A 19692-nucleotide genomic window follows, 5' to 3' on the forward strand; every position below is an offset into this window, starting at 1 on the left:
GAGCGGCCACGCAACCGACCCCCGGGAGCGCCCAGGCAACCGACCCCCGGGAGCGGCCGGGCAACCGACCCCCGGGAGCGGCCGGGCAACCGACCCCCGGGAGCGGCCGCGCAACCGACCCCCGGGAGCGCCCGGGCAACCGACCCCCGGGAGCGCCCGGGCAACCGACCCTCGGGAGCGGCCGGGCAACCGACCCCCGGGAGCGGCCGGGCAACCGACCCCCGGGAGCGGCCGGGCAACCGACCCCCGGGAGCGGCCAGGCAACTGACCCACACAACCTGGAGCAGCCCAGAGTCTCCGGAGCAGCGATGCCATGGCCTGCACCCTCCTCTCTGCACCAGGGCCTGGCTCCAGGAACAGCCCATGGCACTGGCCCTGCAGCCAGCTAAGTGGCTTTAGGGCCACAGCATAGAGCAGGACACGGAGGCATGAGGGGCAGTCCCTGGCACTAAGCCTGCCCCTGCCGCGGCCTTGCTCTGTGTCCTTGGCCGGTTTACACACCTGCTCTGCGACTGGCACTGGCGCAGCCTCGGCAGACGCCGGGAGCTCTAGTGTCGGGCCCGGCTGCCTGGTGCAGGGAGTTACACGCTGTGGCCAGCCCTGGGGGGCCGACTCAGCTCTCACAGACAGCACCCGAAGCACCCAGCCGCTGCCCTCCCTTCCCCCGTGGGCCCTCCTGCGGCACTCGCCTGAGCTGGGAGTGCAGCTTCGTGGCCTTGGAGTTGAAGTCTTCCCAGATGGGGTAGGAGCTCTGGAAGAGAGAGCAGAGGGCGGTGAAGAACCCGGCGAGCTCCCGGGGGCGTCCAGAGCCTTGCGCCAGCCCTGCCCCGGCAGCTAAATGCTGACACGTCCCCGGCCACAGCAGCGTCTGCCTGGGCGGGGAGAGGGGGAACCCGGCTGGCTGGCCGTCCTCGCCTGGCCCACACAGACGGGGGGCGCAGCATCCCCAGCTCCAGCACCGATGGCCGGAGCCCGCAGGGCCAGGGGGTGAAGGGGCTGCTGGCCAGCTGTGAGCCCTGGAGCAGGGGCATTCCTGGGTGGGCCAGGACGTGGGGGGGGAGGCGAGGGGGCTGGCCAGATGAGGAAGGGGGCAGGCAGATTGGAGTGGGAGAAGACACCCTCACTGCTGTGCACCCCAGGGCCCACCAGCCCCCAAATGGGGGGGCACATGCCCTCTGCTCCACACTGGGCTGCCCGCTTCCTGCCCCTAGGGGTGCTGGTAGAACCAGGCACCACACACAACACGAAGGGCAGCTCTCCTAAGTCTGGAGCACTGCGCCCCACAACCACACAGCCTGGCCACGCAGGAGCGACACGGGGCTCGTCCGGACTCCAGCCCCATTGCAGGAGAGCTGCTCACACCTCCCGGGGAACAAGGGGAAACTGAGGCACAGGGTGCCAGGAACTGGTCAGACTCTCCAGAGCCAGGCACGAGGCCCCCCCCCCCTCCCGGGGGAATCTGACACAGCAGGCACCTGGCTCACAGGCCTCATTCCCTCATGTCCCTGCCCCGGCTGCCCTCTCCAAGCTCCGTCAGTGGCAGAGACGGCCACGCTGGGGCCATGTCCCTTCCCCACCCACATCCCGTGTATAGTGCAGCCCCATCGCAGAGGGGTCCCGTCACCCCTGGGCCCTCCCCCTGCGCTCCCCAGAGGTGCCCCCCAGAATCTGATTTCACCCCAACAGCTGCCTGCTTGGGGTGCTGCACGGCTAGCACCAGCGGGCTCCCGCCCAGCCCCCGAGCCAGACAATACCTACGACCAGCAGCGCGCAGGGCTGGGCCTTCCGGGGCGCCCAAGGGCAGGGCTGCAGGGGAGACAGGGCCTGGAGCGGGAATGAGCCGGTTGGCGGAGCAGAAACCCCCCACCTCAGGCCTGGCTGTGTCACCCTCACTGCAGACACCCCCCCCCCCCCCCCGGCAGAGCAGCCTGGCTGGCCTGGCACGTTACCGGACTCTGAGGTCACTGCTGCGCCCATGGGGGTGTTGGCCCCAAACGTGGTACGAAGGGGCCATGGGAGGGGTCAAACAAGAGCTAAATGTCTCCGGATTCGGTACGTGCTCGTCATACACCTGTACAACGTCTGGGGGTGGAGCTGCGGACATGGACTCTGAGTGGAGACTGGGAGTCTCTGGATGTGGCTGAGCGATGGGCTCAGCCTATGGACATGCTCATTAGCAAGGCTCCAGGGGCCATCGGCCTCGCAAGTACCAGAGACCCACCTGGGAAGGAATCTAGGTGCCTGGCCAGAGACCATGGGACTGTCTCCGGCTTGGAAGAACCAGGGAGGGGGTATAAATGCGCCATGTGGCCGACTCCATCTCAGTCTCCAGATCTGTTCCTGACCCCACACGCGGCCTCGCAGGGATTCACGAGCCGGGAAGACCTGTGGACCCATCCTGGCATAGGATGTGCACCAAGGACTTTCAAGCCAGCAGCTGTAACACCTCTGCTAGAGCCTGCACCGAGAACTGGGAGATTCGGTGCATGTAACGTAGGATCCTTTAGCAACCTCACTCTCAGGCTTTTCTTTCTCTTAGTAATAAACCTTTAGAGGATAGATGCTAAAGGATTGGCCCAGCGTGATTTGTGGGTAAGGTCCAGAGGGTAAATTGACCAGGGATCTGTGGCTGGTTTCTTGGAACCGGACAGAACTTGTTCGGGGTAGGTGGGATTGGGTGCTAGGACCCCCCACCTGTGTATAGGCCCGGGGCCATCTGGGGCACGGATATTGCTGGGGTGTCGGAGGGGTTTTGCTCGGGAGGCTTCAGGCAGGCAGCTGAAGCTCTGTGGGACTGGTGTGTGGCCTGTTTGGGAAGGTCTCCAGTCTGGGGCTATAGAGAGCCCAGAATTTGAGCAATTGGCCCTGAGCAGATGCCCTCAGCGGTGCCCAGACCCGGCCCGTCCGCCACACGGCCGATGGGAGCACAGGGCAATAGGACAGCAAGAGCAGGATTTACAAGGGGGAGCCCAGGGCTGCTAAGAACAAAGCCCCCTCCCCTGGCTGCAGCTGGCCAGCCACAGGAACGCGGGGCTCCGGCGAGCCAGGCAGGGCTGACAGCACTGGCCAGAGCCAGCGCTGCTATCCGCTCTCCCAGGCCCGCGGCGCCAGGGGCTGTACGGCCGGGACAGGCCCTGCCCTGCAGGGCAGCCAGACTGGGCAGGCGCCCACTAGGCCCCGAGTCTCTCTGCTTCCCGGCCTGCCCTGGGCTGCTGTGGACACGCGGACACACCGCCCTGCGCACCAGGGGTGTTAACTCTCGGCGAATTGACTCGGCTCCATCCGCTGCTTGACGAGGCAGTTTTTAAGGGGGAGGGAGCTCACCCCACTGCGGCTCTGCATGGTAAAAGTCATACGGGCCTGGGGGGGCTCTTGCCCCAGTGGGGTGAGCTCAGCCCGGGACTGCTGCAGCTCCCCCCCCTGCTGCCAGCGCAGGACCCTCCCCCAGCAGGCTGCCGGGCCCGGGACACTGGGAACGCCCAGAGGGAGCTGGCCCATTGCGCCGGGGGCTTCCAGAGCAGCTGGAGGGACGGCCATGGAGTTATTTTCTCGAATGCAGGAGTTGGCCCAGTCTAATAAAACACCAAAATGAAGGGAAGGCAAATAAAAGGACTAGAGAGAATTCCGCCCTCGCCCGCAGCGCCGCCAACAGAAATATTTTCCAAGCCTTTCCACGGAAAGCCGGCAGCTCTCTGCGCCGCAAGGAACAGTCCACCGATTCACTGATCATTAGGGCTTTTAAAAATCATTCCAATTAAGGTAAAAGCAAAAAAGGAACTCTCTGAGAGAGACGGCCGCGGGGCTGGCACGCACCGTGGCGCCAGGGGAAGCAAACGCCGTGGCCGGCGCTGCGCAGAGCATGGGCAGTCTGACGCATGCCGGAACGCAAGGCGGGCGGGCGTCTGTGCAAACGCAGGAAACCCGGTGGGCGGGGTGCAGGGCTGGGATCAGGAGAGACGTGCACGGCCCTGGTTTGGCCTGTGACTCGCAGAATCACAGAACACTAGGACTGGAAGGGACCTCGAGAGTCATCGAGTCCTGTCCCCTGCCCTCATGGCAGGACCCAGTATCATAGACCATCTCTGATAGACATTTATCTAACCTACTCTTAAATCTCTCCAGAGATGGGGATTCCACAACCTCCCTGGGCAATTTATTCCAGTGTTTGATCACCCTGACAGTTAGGAACTTTTTCCTAATGTCCAACCTAAACCTCCCTTGCTGCAGTTTAAGCCCATTGATTCTTGTTCTATCCTCAGAGGCCAGAGAACAAATTTTCTCCTTCCTCCTTGTGACACCCTTTTAGATACCTGAAAACTGCTCTCATGTCCCCCCTCAATCTTCTCTTTTCCAAACTAAACAAGCCCAATTCCTGCAGCCCTCCTCTATAGCTCATGTTCTCTTGACTGTTAATCATTCTTGTTGCTCTTCTCTGGACCCTCTCCAGTTTCTCCACATCTTTCTTGAAACGTGGTGCCCAGAACTGGACACAATACTCCAAGTGAGGCCTGATCAGCGCAGAGCAGAGCGGAAGAATGACTCCTCATGTCTTGCTCACAGCACTCCTGTTAATGCAGCCCTGAATCAGGTTTGCTTTCTTTGCAACAGCATCACGCTGCTGACTCATAGTCAGCTTGTGGTCCACTCTGACCCTTCGATGTCCCTGCTTCCCCCCCGTCTAACCACAGCCCAGATCCGGGGTGCTGGCCAGGCACCTGCGTCCCACTGAAATCCAGGCGTTCAGTCAGTGGCTAGTTCCCATCCAGACCTCCCTCCCCGTGTCGGCACAGCCCCGGCCAGGGGCCTGGCAGGCGCAGGCTCTGGTGTCCAACACACAACAGTTGCTGGGGGCAAAGCTCAGGAGGCCCAGAGAGCAGGGGCTGGAGAGCAACCCTGCCAGGAAGAAGCAGCAACAGCACTTGCCCGACTACCCAGCTGGCTGGCAGGGCAGGGCGGGGGCTAGCAGAGCAGGAGCGGAGACAGAGGGCCTGGGGAAAAGCCCTGAAGGATGTAGATGAATGCGGGGAAATGCCAGCCCAGGCGAGCCTGGGAGGGACGGGGGCTGCAGGGGAGGGAGCAGGAAGGGGCTGCAGGAGACTGCTCGGGGCCTGGCGGCGGGCGAGCGAGCCGGCGGGTGAGCAGAGGGGCCAGCTGGAGAGGAGTGGAGCCAAGGTGGGGGGCAGGGCTGTGAATCGGTGAACTGGCTAATCGGGTAACCTCACGAATTCCCACCAGTTCCTCGACTATTCGCTGGTCCCCAGAGGTGGGGCCGGCAGCTGGTGCGCTCCGCCCGCTCTGTCTATCAGAGGCAGCAGTGCAGGGCCAGGCGGAGCCAGTCTAAAACCCAGCCCCCTCGCGGCCCGGCTGCTGTCCAGGGTGGGTCTGAGCTCCAGACCCAGCGCGAGCTGGACTGAGCCGGGCTGCCCGCCCGCCAGGGGGGATGTGCGTCCACAGCGTCCACCGAAAAGCTTCTGGGCTGTGTCCTAGAGCAGGGCGGGCGCAGACGGAGCCAGGCCAGTGGCCACAGGCTGGGATCCCTCCTGGCTATGCCCTTGAGCCCCACCTCTCTCCCCGCCCCTGCCGACTTGGTGCTGGTTCTATGCAGCCCCCTTGCTTAGGAGCCTCCAGTCGCGAGCCCTTCCAGGCGGCACGGCGCTCCCGGGTTTCCAGGCCCGGGCCCTGCGGCTCCCAGTGGTGCCGAAGTGTCCGTCCTGCGCTATGTGGCCAGACAGGGCTTGGCAGCCAAGTCACGGGGGCCGGGGCCTGAGTTCACAACGCAGCCGTTCGGAGGGGCCCCCGCAGCCCAGCGCACCGCGGAGGCAAACGCGGGAGCCGTGCAGAGGCCTGCGGGCCGAGTGCAACCCTCCCCACCACCCCGCTGAGCAATCAAACCCTTCCCGACCCCTGGGGCTTCATCTCCTGCTCCGGAGAGTGATCTGGAAACAGGTTCCTCCTCCCGACAGTCCTGGCCACGACGGCGCGGCCCCCAGCAACTCCATTCCGGGCGCCTGGGACCACGCTGGCGCTGGCTTCGTACTCGGCGAACAGTGAGCTTCATGCAAGCAGCCACTGACCTCAGCTTTGCCCGGGTCAATACTCCTCTCCCCCGAAAGTCAATGGCCACCACCACGGACCAGCCTGGCTGGGGGCGTTGGCTGCCTGTCGCCCGGCTGCCCCGAGACGCACACTCCTGCGCTGGGATGTCGGCAGCCAGCGTGCAGCCTGCAAGTCAGAGCCGCGCCGTGGAAGAGTTAGCAGCAGGGCAATGTGCAAATCCCAGAGCGATGGCCAGGAGGTGCGCTAATCGCCGTGTCCGGGGAGATGGCAAAGGCGAAGGCTCCGCCCTGCAGCTCGGAGCCAACCTGCTTGCCAGCTGCTGCAAGCCTGGCGCTCCCGCCGTCACGGCCATGGCGCAGGGCGCCGCAAGCCCTCAGTCCAGCCAGCTGACAGCGGCGAGAACGTCTCCGTGGGCACGACGGGTCTGGAGGGCCGAGAGGCCCCCGTCAGCCAGGGGTCTGTAAGCACGAGGCCAGATCCTGTCGTACATGCAGGGAGTGCCGGGCACTGCCTGCTCTGTGCCCTCAGACCGGCACCCCCGAGGCCAGGACGGCGCAGTGCGGGACCCCTCGCCGGGGGGCGGTGCTCCGAGGGGGGCGGTGCGGGACCCCTCGCCGGGGGGCAGTGCTCCGAGGGGGGCGGGGCGGGACCCCTCGCCGGGGGGCGGTGCTCCGAGGGGGGCGGGGCGGGACCCCTCGCCGGGGGGCGGTGCTCCGAGGGGGGCAGTGCGGGACCCCTCGCCGGGGGGCGGTGCTCCGAGGGGGGCGGTGCGGGACCCCTCGCTGGGGGGCGGTGCTCCAAGGGGGGCGGTGCGGGACACCTCGCCGGGGGGGCAGGCGGTGCTCCGAGGGGGGCGGTGCGGGACCCCTCGCCGGGGGGGCAGGCGGTGCTCCGAGGGGGGCGGTGCGGGACCCCTCGCCGGGGGGGCGGTGCTCCGAGGGGGGCCGTGTGGGACCCCTCGCCGGGGGGGCGGTGCTCCGAGGGGGGCCGTGCGGGACCCCTCGCCGGGGGGGCGGTGCTCCGAGGGGGGCAGTGCGGGACCCCTCGCCGGGGGGGCGGTGCTCCGAGGGGGGCAGTGCGGGACCCCTCGCCGGGGGGGCAGGCGGTGCTCCGAGGGGGGCGGTGCGGGACCCCTCGCCGGGGGGCGGTGCTCCGAGGGGGGCGGTGCGGGACCCCTCGCTGGGGGGGCGGTGCTCCGAGGGGGGCGGTGCGGGACCCCTCGCCGGGGGGGGCGGTGCTCCGAGGGGGGCGGTGCGGGACCCCTCGCCGGGGGGGCGGTGCTCCGAGGGGGGCGGTGCGGGACCCCTCGCCGGGGGGCGGTGCTCCGAGGGGGGCGGTGCGGGACCCCTCGCCGGGGGGCGGTGCTCCGAGGGGGGCGGTGCGGGACCCCTCGCCGGGGGGGCGGTGCTCCGAGGGGGGCGGTGCGGGACCCCTCGCCGGGGGGGCGGTGCTCCGAGGGGGGCGGTGCGGGACCCCTCGCCGGGGGGGCGGTGCTCCGAGGGGGGCGGTGCGGGACCCCTCGCCGGGGGGGCGGTGCTCCGAGGGGGGCGGTGCGGGACCCCTCGCCGGGGGGGCGGTGCTCCGAGGGGGGCGGTGCGGGACCCCTCGCCGGGGGGGCGGTGCTCCGAGGGGGGCGGTGCGGGACCCCTCGCTGGGGGGGGCGGTGCTCCGAGGGGGGCGGTGCGGGACCCCTCGCCGGGGTGCGGTGCTCCGAGGGGGGCGGTGCGGGACCCCTCGCCGGGGGGCGGTGCTCCGAGGGGGGCGGTGCGGGACCCCTCGCTGGGGGGGCGGTGCTCCGAGGGGGGCGGTGCGGGACCCCTCGCCGGGGTGCGGTGCTCCGAGGGGGGCGGTGCGGGACCCCTCGCCGGGGGGGCGGTGCTCCGAGGGGGGCGGTGCGGGACCCCTCGCCGGGGGGGCAGGCGGTGCTCCGAGGGGGGCGGTGCGGGACCCCTCGCCGGGGGGGCGGTGCTCCGAGGGGGGCGGTGCGGGACCCCTCGCCGGGGGGGCGGTGCTCCGAGGGGGGCGGTGCGGGACCCCTCGCCGGGGGGGCGGTGCTCCGAGGGGGGCGGTGCGGGACCCCTCGCCGGGGGGGGCGGTGCTCCGAGGGGGGCGGTGCGGGACCCCTCGCCGGGGGGGCGGTGCTCCGAGGGGGGCAGTGCGGGACCCCTCGCCGGGGGGCGGTGCTCCGAGGGGGGCGGTGCGGGACCCCTCGCCGGGGGGGGCGGTGCTCCGAGGGGGGCGGTGCGGGACCCCTCGCCGGGGGGGGCGGTGCTCCGAGGGGGGCGGTGCGGGACCCCTCGCCGGGGGGCGGTGCTCCGAGGGGGGCGGTGCGGGACCCCTCGCCGGGGGGGCAGGCGGTGCTCCGAGGGGGGCGGTGCGGGACCCCTCGCCGGGGGGCGGTGCTCCGAGGGGGGCAGTGCGGGACCCCTCGCCGGGGGGCGGTGCTCCGAGGGGGGCGGTGCGGGACCCCTCGCTGGGGGGGCGGTGCTCCGAGGGGGGCGGTGCGGGACCCCTCGCCGGGGGGCGGTGCTCCGAGGGGGGCAGTGCGGGACCCCTCGGTGGGGGGTCGGTGCTCCGAGGGGGGCGGTGCGGGACCCCTCGCCGGGGGGGGCGGTGCTCCGAGGGGGGCGGTGCGGGACCCCTCGCCGGGGGGGCAGGCGGTGCTCCGAGGGGGGCAGTGCCTTAGAACCTGCTCCCCTGCAAGGATCAATAAATAGAAGCAGCCCCCATGGAAAAGCTGGCCCCCGCTCTGCACTGCAGCCCCACAGAGACGCTGACTGGGGGGTGATCGCGCAGGAGCCGTACGTGCGATTCTGCCGAGGGGGACCGGCGCGGCCTGGGAAAGTCTCGGTTCTATTCCAGGCAAGTCACGTCGCTACACGGTGCCTCAGTTTCCCTCCTGGCCTTTGTAGCTAGCAGGAGACAGAGCCTGCCCCAAAGAGCTTCGCGTGGCTACTGGAACCGCAGCCCGGGCCTCTCAGCCGTGCAGGAAAGCGCCGCGCTTCCCGGGATGGGCGAGCCCCAGCTGGCTCCGTCTGCGGAGAGGGGCGGGGCCGAGGCCGGCAGCAGAGCTGGCACACAGAGTCCCCATGCCAAGCCGATGCCGGGGGGCCGGGGGGCAGGGAGGGCTGTGCACGTGGCCGGAAATGGACTTTCTCCGCTGGCGAGGGCCAAGTCCCAGCAGGGCGAGCAGCCCGCACGGGGCCACGCGGCCCTCGGCCTGCAGCGGCGTCTCCCAGCCCTCCCGCCACGTGCGAAGGGCAGCACCTGGCACGTGCCGGGCTCTCGGGCCGGCGCTGACTCCGCGGCGGGGCGGCCTGGGATGCACCGGGCGCACGCCCTGGGCCCGCCCCCCACGGGCGCCCTGGCCCCGCTCCCTCAGCCACCGGCCCGGCGCAGCCTCCAGCAGCTGCTGACTCAAAGCCACAGGAGCGGGAGCGCCGGGCTGCCGTGACTCCGGCCCGCAGACACCGGGGCTTTGTGGGGACGGCTCCCCCCCGGCGCTGAGTGACGGCCCCTGGTCCCGCCCAGGCCGCGCTGCCGGGGGAATCCCTCCAATCGCTGGCCCTGGCTCTGGGGGCCGCCGAGTGGGTCCGGTCAGTGCCCAGCACCTGGGGGCCAGACGCGCTGCCTCAGCCCTGCGGGAGGCTCCAGGCTCTGAGAACGGGACCCCGTCCCCGCAGAGCAGGGGCAGCAGCCCTCACGTTGCCACAGCCCCTGGCACGGTGCCCGGACGAGGGCAGGACCCTGGGGCTGGGGGCAGCTGGGACGCAGGAAGTGAGGGCCCAGAGAGCCAAAGAGCAGCCGAATTCTCCCCAGGCAGCTACTCCTGCTGAGCTGTGACCCCCCTCAGGGCCTGGGCGCCGTGGGGTGGGGGAGGCTCGGAGCGTTGTGGGGTGGAGGAGGGGAGGCCTGCAGTGCTGTGCCCGGGCGCCATGGGGTGCGGGAGGGGAGGGGAGTCCCGCAGCGCCGGGGGGCAGGGAGGGGAGCGCCAGGGGGCGGGGGCAGGGAGGGGAGTCCCGCAGCGCCGGGGGGCGGGGGCAGGGAGGGGAGTCCCGCAGCGCCGGGGGCAGGGAGGGGAGTCCCGCAGCGCCGGGGGGCAGGGAGGGGAGCGCCGGGGGGCGGGGGCAGGGAGGGGAGTCCCGCAGCGCCGGGGGGCGGGGAGGGGAGCGCCGGGGGGCGGGGGCAGGGAGGGGAGTCCCGCAGCGCCGGGGGGCGGGGGCAGGGAGGGGAGTCCCGCAGCGCCAGGGGGCGGGGAGGGGAGTCCCGCAGCGCCAGGGGGCGGGGAGGGGAGTCCCGCAGCGCCAGGGGGCGGGGAGGGGAGTCCCGCAGCGCCGGGGGGCGGGGCGGGGGCAGGGAGGGGAGTCCCGCAGCGCCAGGGGGCGGGGAGGGGAGTCCCGCAGCGCCAGGGGGCGGGGAGGGGAGTCCCGCAGCGCCGGGGGGCGGGGCGGGGGCAGGGAGGGGAGTCCCGCAGCGCCGGGGGGCGGGGAGGGGAGCGCCGGGGGGCGGGGGCAGGGAGGGGAGTCCCGCAGCGCCGGGGGGCGGGGGCAGGGAGGGGAGTCCCGCAGCGCCAGGGGGCGGGGAGGGGAGTCCCGCAGCGCCAGGGGGCGGGGAGGGGAGTCCCGCAGCGCCAGGGGGCGGGGAGGGGAGTCCCGCAGCGCCGGGGGGCGGGGCGGGGGCAGGGAGGGGAGTCCCGCAGCGCCGGGGGGCGGGGAGGGGAGTCCCGCAGCGCCGGGGGGCGGGGCGGGGGCAGGGAGGGGAGTCCCGCAGCGCCGGGGGGCAGGGAGGGGAGTCCCGCAGCGCCGGGGGGCGGGGGCGGGGAGGGGAGTCCCGCAGCGCCGGGGGGCGGGGGCGGGGAGGGGAGTCCCGCAGCGCCGGGGGGCGGGGGCGGGGAGGGGAGGCCCAGGCGCACAGGAAAACGCACAGCCCTGTGGTCTCTTCTCCCTCCATGCTCAGGACGCCCCCACAAAAGGTCCCTCTCGCTCCCCCCGCCCCTTTCGCTGCTGTGCCCCATTGGGCTGGCTCCATCTCCACCTGCAGCCCAGGCGAGGGTGGCCAGGCCCAGCCGGAAGGCGGCTGCCCCCCACTAGGCGGGCCGGGCCAGCGCTGGAGCGTGGGGCCCACCAGAGCCCAGGGGCCGGGCCATCCCTCCAGCACGCTCTGCCCACTCCCCGGGCTCTCCCAGGCCCCTGGAGGCTCAAGGGGAAGGGGGGCGGTTTTCCCAGAGCACCAGAGCGGAGCAGGCTGCAGGGCCCAGGGAGGGGAACCCCGCTACAGCCCCTACAGGGTCCCTGCTCCCTGGCCTGGACTGCCCTGGAACTCGGCTCCTCCCAGCTGGGGAGGGGGGCACCTTTCTGCCTCTCGCCCTGGGAATCCAGGGGCGGCTCCGAGCCGCTCCTCACAGGCTGCCCCTCCCGCTGGCAGAGCCTGGGCCCCGGTCACGGGGGCACGGCAGGGCTGGCTCAAAGCCCTGCTCACCAGCACGCAGACGCTTCGCCCCTCAGTTTCCCCAGAGCGACGAGCTCCTGGGAACAGGGCCTGGCCTGGCCTGGCTGGCTGTGTCTGGCGGGGCGGGGACGGCCCCCCGGCTCCGTGCTATGGCCTCTCACTGCCCCCAGCTCAAGTGCACAGGGGCAGTCGGCTCCCCCACTGCCAGCCCACCCGGCAGCACCCGCAGGCCCATCGCCCCTCCACGCCCGCGGGTGCAGCTGGGGCGCCCGGTCTCAGCAGACAGCTGCGGGCCCACAGCTCCAGGGCTGGGCTACGCGGCCTCTCTCGGGGCAGAGCTGCCCTGGCAGAAGTGAGAGCAGCCTGGTGCCCCTCGCGCCCTCCCTGCCTGAGCGCCAGCTGCCAGCGACGCCAGGCGGCTCCAGGCCTGGGGCCCGCAGGGGAGCGGAAGGCACCAGCAGACAGCGGCTGGACCAGCAGGGCGCGGAGCCTGCCAGGCAGGTACAGTTCTGGGGCCTGCTTAGGCCCTGCAATTCCGTGCCCTGCGGCGGTGGCAGAGGAAACACCCAGCGCTGGGCACTGCCAGGACTCCCCCAAGCCAGAGGCCGGGAGCCAGGAGCCCAGCCGGGTGGGGGGGGGGGGGCGGTGGCAGAGGGAACACCCAGCGCTGGGCACTGCCAGGACTCCCCCAAGCCAGAGGCCGGGAGCCAGGAGCCCAGCCGGGCGGGGGGGGGGGGGGTGGCAGAGGGAACACCCAGCGCTGGGCACTGCCAGGACTCCCCCAAGCCAGAGGCCGGGAGCCAGGAGCCCAGCCGGGCGCGGGGGGGGGAGGCAGAGGGAACACCCAGCGCTGGGCACTGCCAGGACTCCCCAAGCCAGAGGCCGGGAGCCAGGAGCCCAGCCGGGCGCGGGGGGGGGGGGGGGTGGCAGAGGGAACACCCAGCGCTGGGCACTGCCAGGACTCCCCCAAGCCAGAGGCCGGGAGCCAGGAGCCCAGCCGGGCGGGGGGGGGGGGTGGCAGAGGGAACACCCAGCGCTGGGCACTGCCAGGACTCCCCCAAGCCAGAGGCCGGGAGCCAGGAGCCCAGCCGGGCGGGGGGGGGGTGGCAGAGGGAACACCCAGCGCTGGGCACTGCCAGGACTCCCCCAAGCCAGAGGCCGGGAGCCAGGAGCCCAGCCGGGCGCGGGGGGGGGGGGGGCGGTGGCAGAGGAAACACCCAGCGCTGGGCACTGCCAGGACTCCCCCAAGCCAGAGGCCGGGAGCCAGGAGCCCAGCCGGGTGCGGGGGGGGGGGGGGGTGGCAGAGGGAACACCCAGCGCTGGGCACTGCCAGGACTCCCCCAAGCCAGAGGCCGGGAGCCAGGAGCCCAGCCGGGCGGGGGGGGGGGGGGCGGTGGCAGAGGAAACACCCAGCGCTGGGCACTGCCAGGACTCCCCCAAGCCAGAGGCCGGGAGCCAGGAGCCCAGCCGGGCGGGGGGGGGGGGGGGGCGGTGGCAGAGGAAACACCCAGCGCTGGGCACTGCCAGGACTCCCCCAAGCCAGAGGCCGGGAGCCAGGAGCCCAGCCGGGCGGGGGGGGGGGGGGGCGGTGGCAGAGGAAACACCCAGCGCTGGGCACTGCCAGGACTCCCCCAAGCCAGAGGCCGGGAGCCAGGAGCCCAGCCGGGCGCGGGGGGGGGGGGGTGGCAGAGGAAACACCCAGCGCTGGGCACTGCCAGGACTCCCCCAAGCCAGAGGCCGGGAGCCAGGAGCCCAGCCGGGCGCGGGGGGGGGGGGGCGGTGGCAGAGGAAACACCCAGCGCTGGGCACTGCCAGGACTCCCCCAAGCCAGAGGCCGGGAGCCAGGAGCCCAGCCGGGGGGGTGGGGGGTGGCAGAGGGAACACCCAGCGCTGGGCACTGCCAGGACTCCCCCAAGCCAGAGGCCGGGAGCCAGGAGCCCAGCCGGGCGCGGGGGGGGGGGGGGGGGGGGCGGTGGCAGAGGGAAACACCCAGCGCTGGCACTGCCAGGACTCCCCCAAGCCAGAGGCCGGGAGCCAGGAGCCCAGCCGGGCGGGGGGGGGGGGGCGGTGGCAGAGGAAACACCCAGCGCTGGGCACTGCCAGGACTCCCCCAAGCTAGAGGCCGGGAGCCAGGAGCCCAGCCGGGCGGGGGGGGGGTTGGCAGAGGGAACACCCAGCGCTGGGCACTGCCAGGACTCCCCAAGCCAGAGGCCGGGAGCCAGGAGCCCAGCCGGGCGGGGGGGGGCTGTGGCAGAGGGAACACCCAGCGCTGGGCACTGCCAGGACTCCCCCAAGCCAGAGGCCGGGAGCCAGGAGCCCAGCCGGGCGCGGGGGGGGGGGGGGGCGGTGGCAGAGGAAACACCCAGCGCTGGGCACTGCCAGGACTCCCCCAAGCCAGAGGCCGGGAGCCAGGAGCCCAGCCGGGTGCGGGGGGGGGGGGGGGGGCGGTGGCAGAGGGAACACCCAGCGCTGGGCACTGCCAGGACTCCCCCAAGCCAGAGGCCGGGAGCCAGGAGCCCAGCCGGGCGGGGGGGGGGGGGGCAGAGGGAACACCCAGCGCTGGGCACTGCCAGGACTCCCCCAAGCCAGAGGCCGGGAGCCAGGAGCCCAGCCGGGCGGGGGGGGGGGGGGCGGTGGCAGAGGGAAACACCCAGCGCTGGGCACTGCCAGGACTCCCCCAAGCCAGAGGCCGGGAGCCAGGAGCCCAGCCGGGCGCGGGGGGGGGGGGGGCTGTGGCAGAGGGAACACCCAGCGCTGGGCACTGCCAGGACTCCCCCAAGCCAGAGGCCGGGGAGCCAGGAGCCCAGCCGGGCGGGGGGGGGGGGGGGGGGGGCAGAGGGAACACCCAGCGCTGGGCACTGCCAGGACTCCCCCAAGCCAGAGGCCGGGAGCCAGGAGCCCAGCCGGGCGGGGGGGGGGGGGGGGGGCAGAGGGAACACCCAGCGCTGGGCACTGCCAGGACTCCCCCAAGCCAGAGGCCGGGAGCCAGGAGCCCAGCCGGGCGGGGGGGGGGGGGCAGAGGGAACACCCAGCGCTGGGCACTGCCAGGACTCCCCCAAGCCAGAGGCCGGGAGCCAGGAGCCCAGCCGGGCGGGGGGGGGGGGGGGGCGGTGGCAGAGGAAACACCCAGCGCTGGGCACTGCCAGGACTCCCCCAAGCCAGAGGCCGGGAGCCAGGAGCCCAGCCGGGCGGGGGGGGGGGGGGGCGGTGGCAGAGGAAACACCCAGCGCTGGGCACTGCCAGGACTCCCCCAAGCTAGAGGCCGGGAGCCAGGAGCCCAGCCGGGCGGGGGGGGGTTGGCAGAGGGAACACCAGCGCTGGGCACTGCCAGGACTCCCCCAAGCCAGAGGCCGGGAGCCAGGAGCCCAGCCGGGCGGGGGGGGGGCTGTGGCAGAGGGAACACCCAGCGCTGGGCACTGCCAGGACTCCCCCAAGCTAGAGGCCGGGAGCCAGGAGCCCAGCCGGGCGGGGGGGGGTTGGCAGAGGGAACACCCAGCGCTGGGCACTGCCAGGACTCCCCCAAGCCAGAGGCCGGGAGCCAGGAGCCCAGCCGGGCGAGGCGGGGGGGGGGGCGGTGGCAGAGGGAACACCCAGCGCTGGGCACTGCCAGGACTCCCCCAAGCCAGAGGCCGGGAGCCAGGAGCCCAGCCGGGCGCGGGGGGGGGGGCGGTGGCAGAGGGAACACCCAGCGCTGGGCACTGCCAGGACTCCCCCAAGCCAGAGGCCGGGAGCCAGGAGCCCAGCCGGGTGCGGGGGGGGGGGGGGGCGGTGGCAGAGGGAACACCCAGCGCTGGGCACTGCCAGGACTCCCCCAAGCCAGAGGCCGGGAGCCAGGAGCCCAGCCGGGCGGGGGGGGGGGGCAGAGGGAACACCCAGCGCTGGGCACTGCCAGGACTCCCCCAAGCCAGAGGCCGGGAGCCAGGAGCCCAGCCGGGCGCGGGGGGGGGGGGCTGTGGCAGAGGGAACACCCAGCGCTGGGCACTGCCAGGACTCCCCCAAGCCAGAGGCCGGGAGCCAGGAGCCCAGCCGGGCGCGGGGGGGGGGGGGGCTGTGGCAGAGGGAACACCCAGCGCTGGGCACTGCCAGGACTCCCCCAAGCCAGAGGCCGGGAGCCAGGAGCCCAGCCGGGCGGGGGGGGGGGGGGGGGGGGGCAGAGGGAACACCCAGCGCTGGGCACTGCCAGGACTCCCCCAAGCCAGAGGCCGGGAGCCAGGAGCCCAGCCGGGCGGGGGGGGGGGGGGGGGGGGGGCAGAGGGAACACCCAGCGCTGGGCACTGCCAGGACTCCCCCAAGCCAGAGGCCGGGAGCCAGGAGCCCAGCCGGGCGGGGGGGGGGGGGCAGAGGGAACACCCAGCGCTGGGCACTGCCAGGACTCCCCCAAGCCAGAGGCCGGGAGCCAGGAGCCCAGCCGGGGGGGGGGGGGGTGGCAGAGGAAACACCCAGCGCTGGGCACTGCCAGGACTCCCCCAAGCCAGAGGCCGGGAGCCAGGAGCCCAGCCGGGCGGGGGGGGGGGGGGGGCAGAGGGAACACCCAGCGCTGGGCACTGCCAGGACTCCCCCAAGCCAGAGGCCGGGAGCCAGGAGCCCAGCCGGGTGCGGGGGGGGGGGGGGGCGGTGGCAGAGGAAACACCCAGCGCTGGGCACTGCCAGGACTCCCCCAAGCCAGAGGCCGGGAGCCAGGAGCCCAGCCGGGGGGGGGGGGGGGGGTGGCAGAGGAAACACCCAGCGCTGGGCACTGCCAGGACTCCCCCAAGCCAGAGGCCGGGAGCCAGGAGCCCAGCCGGGCGGGGGGGGGGGGGGCAGAGGGAACACCCAGCGCTGGGCACTGCCAGGACTCCCCCAAGCCAGAGGCCGGGAGCCAGGAGCCCAGCCGGGGCGGGGGGGGGGGGCTGTGGCAGAGGGAACACCCAGCGCTGGGCACTGCCAGGACTCCCCCAAGCCAGAGGCCGGGAGCCAGGAGCCCAGCCGGGCGGGGGGGGGGCTGTGGCAGAGGGAACACCCAGCGCTGGGCACTGCCAGGACTCCCCCAAGCCAGAGGCCGGGAGCCAGGAGCCCAGCCGGGGGGGGGGGGGGCAGAGGGAACACCCAGCGCTGGGCACTGCCAGGACTCCCCCAAGCCAGAGGCCGGGAGCCAGGAGCCCAGCCGGGGGGGGGGGGTGGCAGAGGGAACACCCAGCGCTGGGCACTGCCAGGACTCCCCCAAGCCAGAGGCCGGGAGCCAGGAGCCCAGCCGGGCGGGGGGGGGGCAGAGGGAACACCCAGCGCTGGGCACTGCCAGGACTCCCCCAAGCCAGAGGCCGGGAGCCAGGAGCCCAGCCGGGGGGGGGGGCAGAGGGAACACCCAGCGCTGGGCACTGCCAGGACTCCCCCAAGCCAGAGGCCGGGAGCCAGGAGCCCAGCCGGGCGGGGGGGGGGGCAGAGGGAACACCCAGCGCTGGGCACTGCCAGGACTCCCCCAAGCCAGAGGCCGGGAGCCAGGAGCCCAGCCGGGCGGGGGGGGGGCAGAGGGAACACCCAGCGCTGGGCACTGCCAGGACTCCCCCAAGCCAGAGGCCGGGAGCCAGGAGCCCAGCCGGGCGGGGGGGGGGCAGAGGGAACACCCAGCGCTGGGCACTGCCAGGACTCCCCCAAGCCAGAGGCCGGGAGCAGCCCAAACGCTGCGGAGGAAGCCGCAGGCCCCTGCAGCTGGAGGTTTGGCTCTAGCTCCCCAGCTGTCCCCCGCCCCAGGAGCTCAGACCCCTCCAGCAGCAGCGGGCAGCCTGGAAGGGCGACCGGCGAGGTGTCTCCAGGGCCGGGGAGGCGGCGTCTGCACAGCAGCGCGGGGCCGAGGTGGCGGGGCCAGCAGGACACCGGCTCGGGTGGGAGAGGGAGAGCCCCGGGGTCTGGGCACGAACCCGCCACGCGAAGGCAGCAGCGAAACACCCGCCGCTGGCTCGGCCCAAGCGCCCCACGGCAGCCCCGCAGCCCCGCGCGCAGGGGAGGGGAGCGGAGCCCGCGGGTCACTGAGTCAGGAGATTTGATCAGCTGGACGGGCTGGGACCCCGACCGGCCAGTGGGCAGCGGCGGGGCCCGGGCCGCCCTCGCTGCTCGGGACTGGGATGGGCAGACGGGACTGTCTGGCGTCCTAGAGCCCCGGCTCGCAGGTGGGAGAGACCCCGCCCGCGCCCCGCGCCCCGCGCCCCGCCACTGCCGCGGTGCGCCCCGGCCCGGCAAGCGCAGCGGCGACTGGCTGCGGGGAGGGGGAGCGGAGACGGGCAGCAGCCCCCCCGCGCAGGCATGTGGGGCTGCAGGGCCCGATCCCGGAGAACGCACCCGGGCCAGGAGAACCCAGAAACCCCCCCCCGATACAACCCGCCCCCCCCGATACAACCCGCCCCCCCCGATACAACCCGCCCCCCCATACAACCCTCCCATACAACCCGGCCCCCCCCATACAACCCGCCCCCCCATACAACCCCCCGATACAACCCCGCCCCCCCATACAACCCCCCGATACAACCCGCCCCCCCGATACAACCCGCCCCCCCATACAACCCCCCGATACAACCCCGCCCCCCCATACAACCCCCCCATACAACCCGCCCCCCGGTTACAACCCCCCCCGATACAACCCGGCCCCCCCGATACAACCCCCCCGATACAACCCGGCCCCCCCGATACAACCCCCCCATACAACCCGGCCCCCCGATACAACCCGCCCCGATACAACCCGCCCCCCCCCGAGCCCAATTGGGAAAACAAGCGCCGGGGGCGCCTCCGGGAAGGGCAGCGAGTCCCGGGGGGGCCCCCCCTTGTTTACCGGATTCCCGGCGCCGCAGCCCCGCCCATGCGGCCGGGCTCCTACCTTCATGTCGTTGACGATGGCCTGGAACAGGCCCCCCAGGGCCCCGCACTCCTTCTCCGCCGTCTCCATCGCGGCCCTCGCCAGCCCCGCTCAGCGCCCGGCAGCCGCAGCGAGCGCCCCCCGCGCAGCCATGCCGGGCCGGGCCGCTGGAGACGGGCGCACAATGGAGCCGCTGCGCCGGGCTGGCTCCGGGCTGGGGCGGCGCGATGCGGCCGGGCAGCCCAGCGCTGCAACCCGAGCGCGCCGCTGTCACATGGCGCGGGGGAGGGACCCCGCGCGGAGCAGGGGGGCTGCCTGGCCGGGGGAAGCGGCGATGCCCAGGCCCCGGGCTCCTGCGCGAGTCGCGGGCGGGGCGGGGCGGGGCGGGGCGGGGCGCTGCTTGGGCTGCGGGTGGCCGCGCCCCCCCCCCGCGCTGAAGTGGATTCCAGCACAGCCAGGGGGAGCGTGGGCCGGGGCTCTCGGCCCCCCACGAGTAGGAGCGTGCTGCAAACCCGCCGCCCAGCCGGGGCAGGGGGCCGGCTCCAAGCACCTTTCAGCCCTGGGGAGGGAGACAGGCCCCTAGTTACTCTGCAGCCCGAGCGCCGTACAGCCAGGCCAGCCCATGGCAGGCCGCAGGCCAGGGAGGGCCGAAAAGGGCTCCCTGCACCCTGGAAAGGGGCTGATGTCCCGGGGAGCCTGCTGCGCCTGCGGGTTGCTTGGTTTCCAGGCCGAAGCTGGTGCCAGCAGCGGCTGGGAGGCTGCTGTCGCCAGGGCAGCGTAGCTGATTGGTTTTTGTCAAGGGCCCAAGTTCCCGTCAAGTTCCACTCAAGCTCCAGCAGAAATAATGAAACCAACCAATGCCCCGCTGGGGTCAAACAGGGCCCTGCCCTGGGCTAATCCCAACACCCAGGCCCCCACTCCATCACCGAGGGCATGGGCTCCTACCACTGGCCCTAGCAAACCGGGAACCCCAACCACACGCTGCCCCAGAGTCCAGCCAGCCCCCACCTCGCCGCTAGCTCCAGGCACAGCCTGAGTGCCAGGGTGAGATGGCATCTCTCTGTGCCGCTTCACCTGGCCCGGGCCCAGCTCTGGCTCTAGGTCAGCGTCTCCTGGCTGCAGGTTCACAACACTCTGGCCCTCCAGGGCCACACCCGGGCCCCAGGGAAATTTGAGGCCAACATCACGCCTGGCTGCTGCTACTCTAGGGCCCGGGCGGATGGTTCTGAGAAAGTTGGGCTCAGGCACCACTGGCTGCAGCTCTCGCTCCCACAAAGCAGCAAGGCGAGCGCCGGTCTAGCCCCCAGGGCGGGGCTGTCTACCCTCCCCGCCTGGGGAGGTGGGTTTCCCAGCCCACAACTGCA

At 72.9% G+C, this 19692-nt stretch overlaps 1 protein-coding gene across 10 annotated transcripts in view; it reads right to left on the minus strand.

The window, feature by feature from the left end:
• The window catches only part of MTSS2 (MTSS I-BAR domain containing 2), a 62628-nt gene extending 43982 nt beyond the window's left edge, over positions 1-18646 (minus strand). For 2 of the 10 annotated variants that reach the window (XM_075940636.1, XM_075940634.1), the window contains exons 1-2: positions 18350-18643; positions 695-751 (exon numbers count right to left, since the gene is read on the minus strand). In XM_075940636.1, coding sequence (XP_075796751.1) covers positions 695-751; positions 18350-18418 — 126 coding nt within the window. In that variant the 5' untranslated portion in view covers positions 18419-18643. Of the gene's footprint in view, positions 1-694; positions 752-18349 lie in introns of all 10 variants that reach the window. The other 8 variants (XM_075940639.1, XM_075940638.1, XM_075940632.1 and 5 more) reach the window with 7 other exon arrangements.
• Between the last annotated feature and the right edge of the window lie 1046 nt (positions 18647-19692).

This window comes from Pelodiscus sinensis, chromosome 12, assembly GCF_049634645.1.
Source record: "Pelodiscus sinensis isolate JC-2024 chromosome 12, ASM4963464v1, whole genome shotgun sequence".
Classification (NCBI taxonomy): domain Eukaryota; kingdom Metazoa; phylum Chordata; order Testudines; family Trionychidae; genus Pelodiscus; species Pelodiscus sinensis.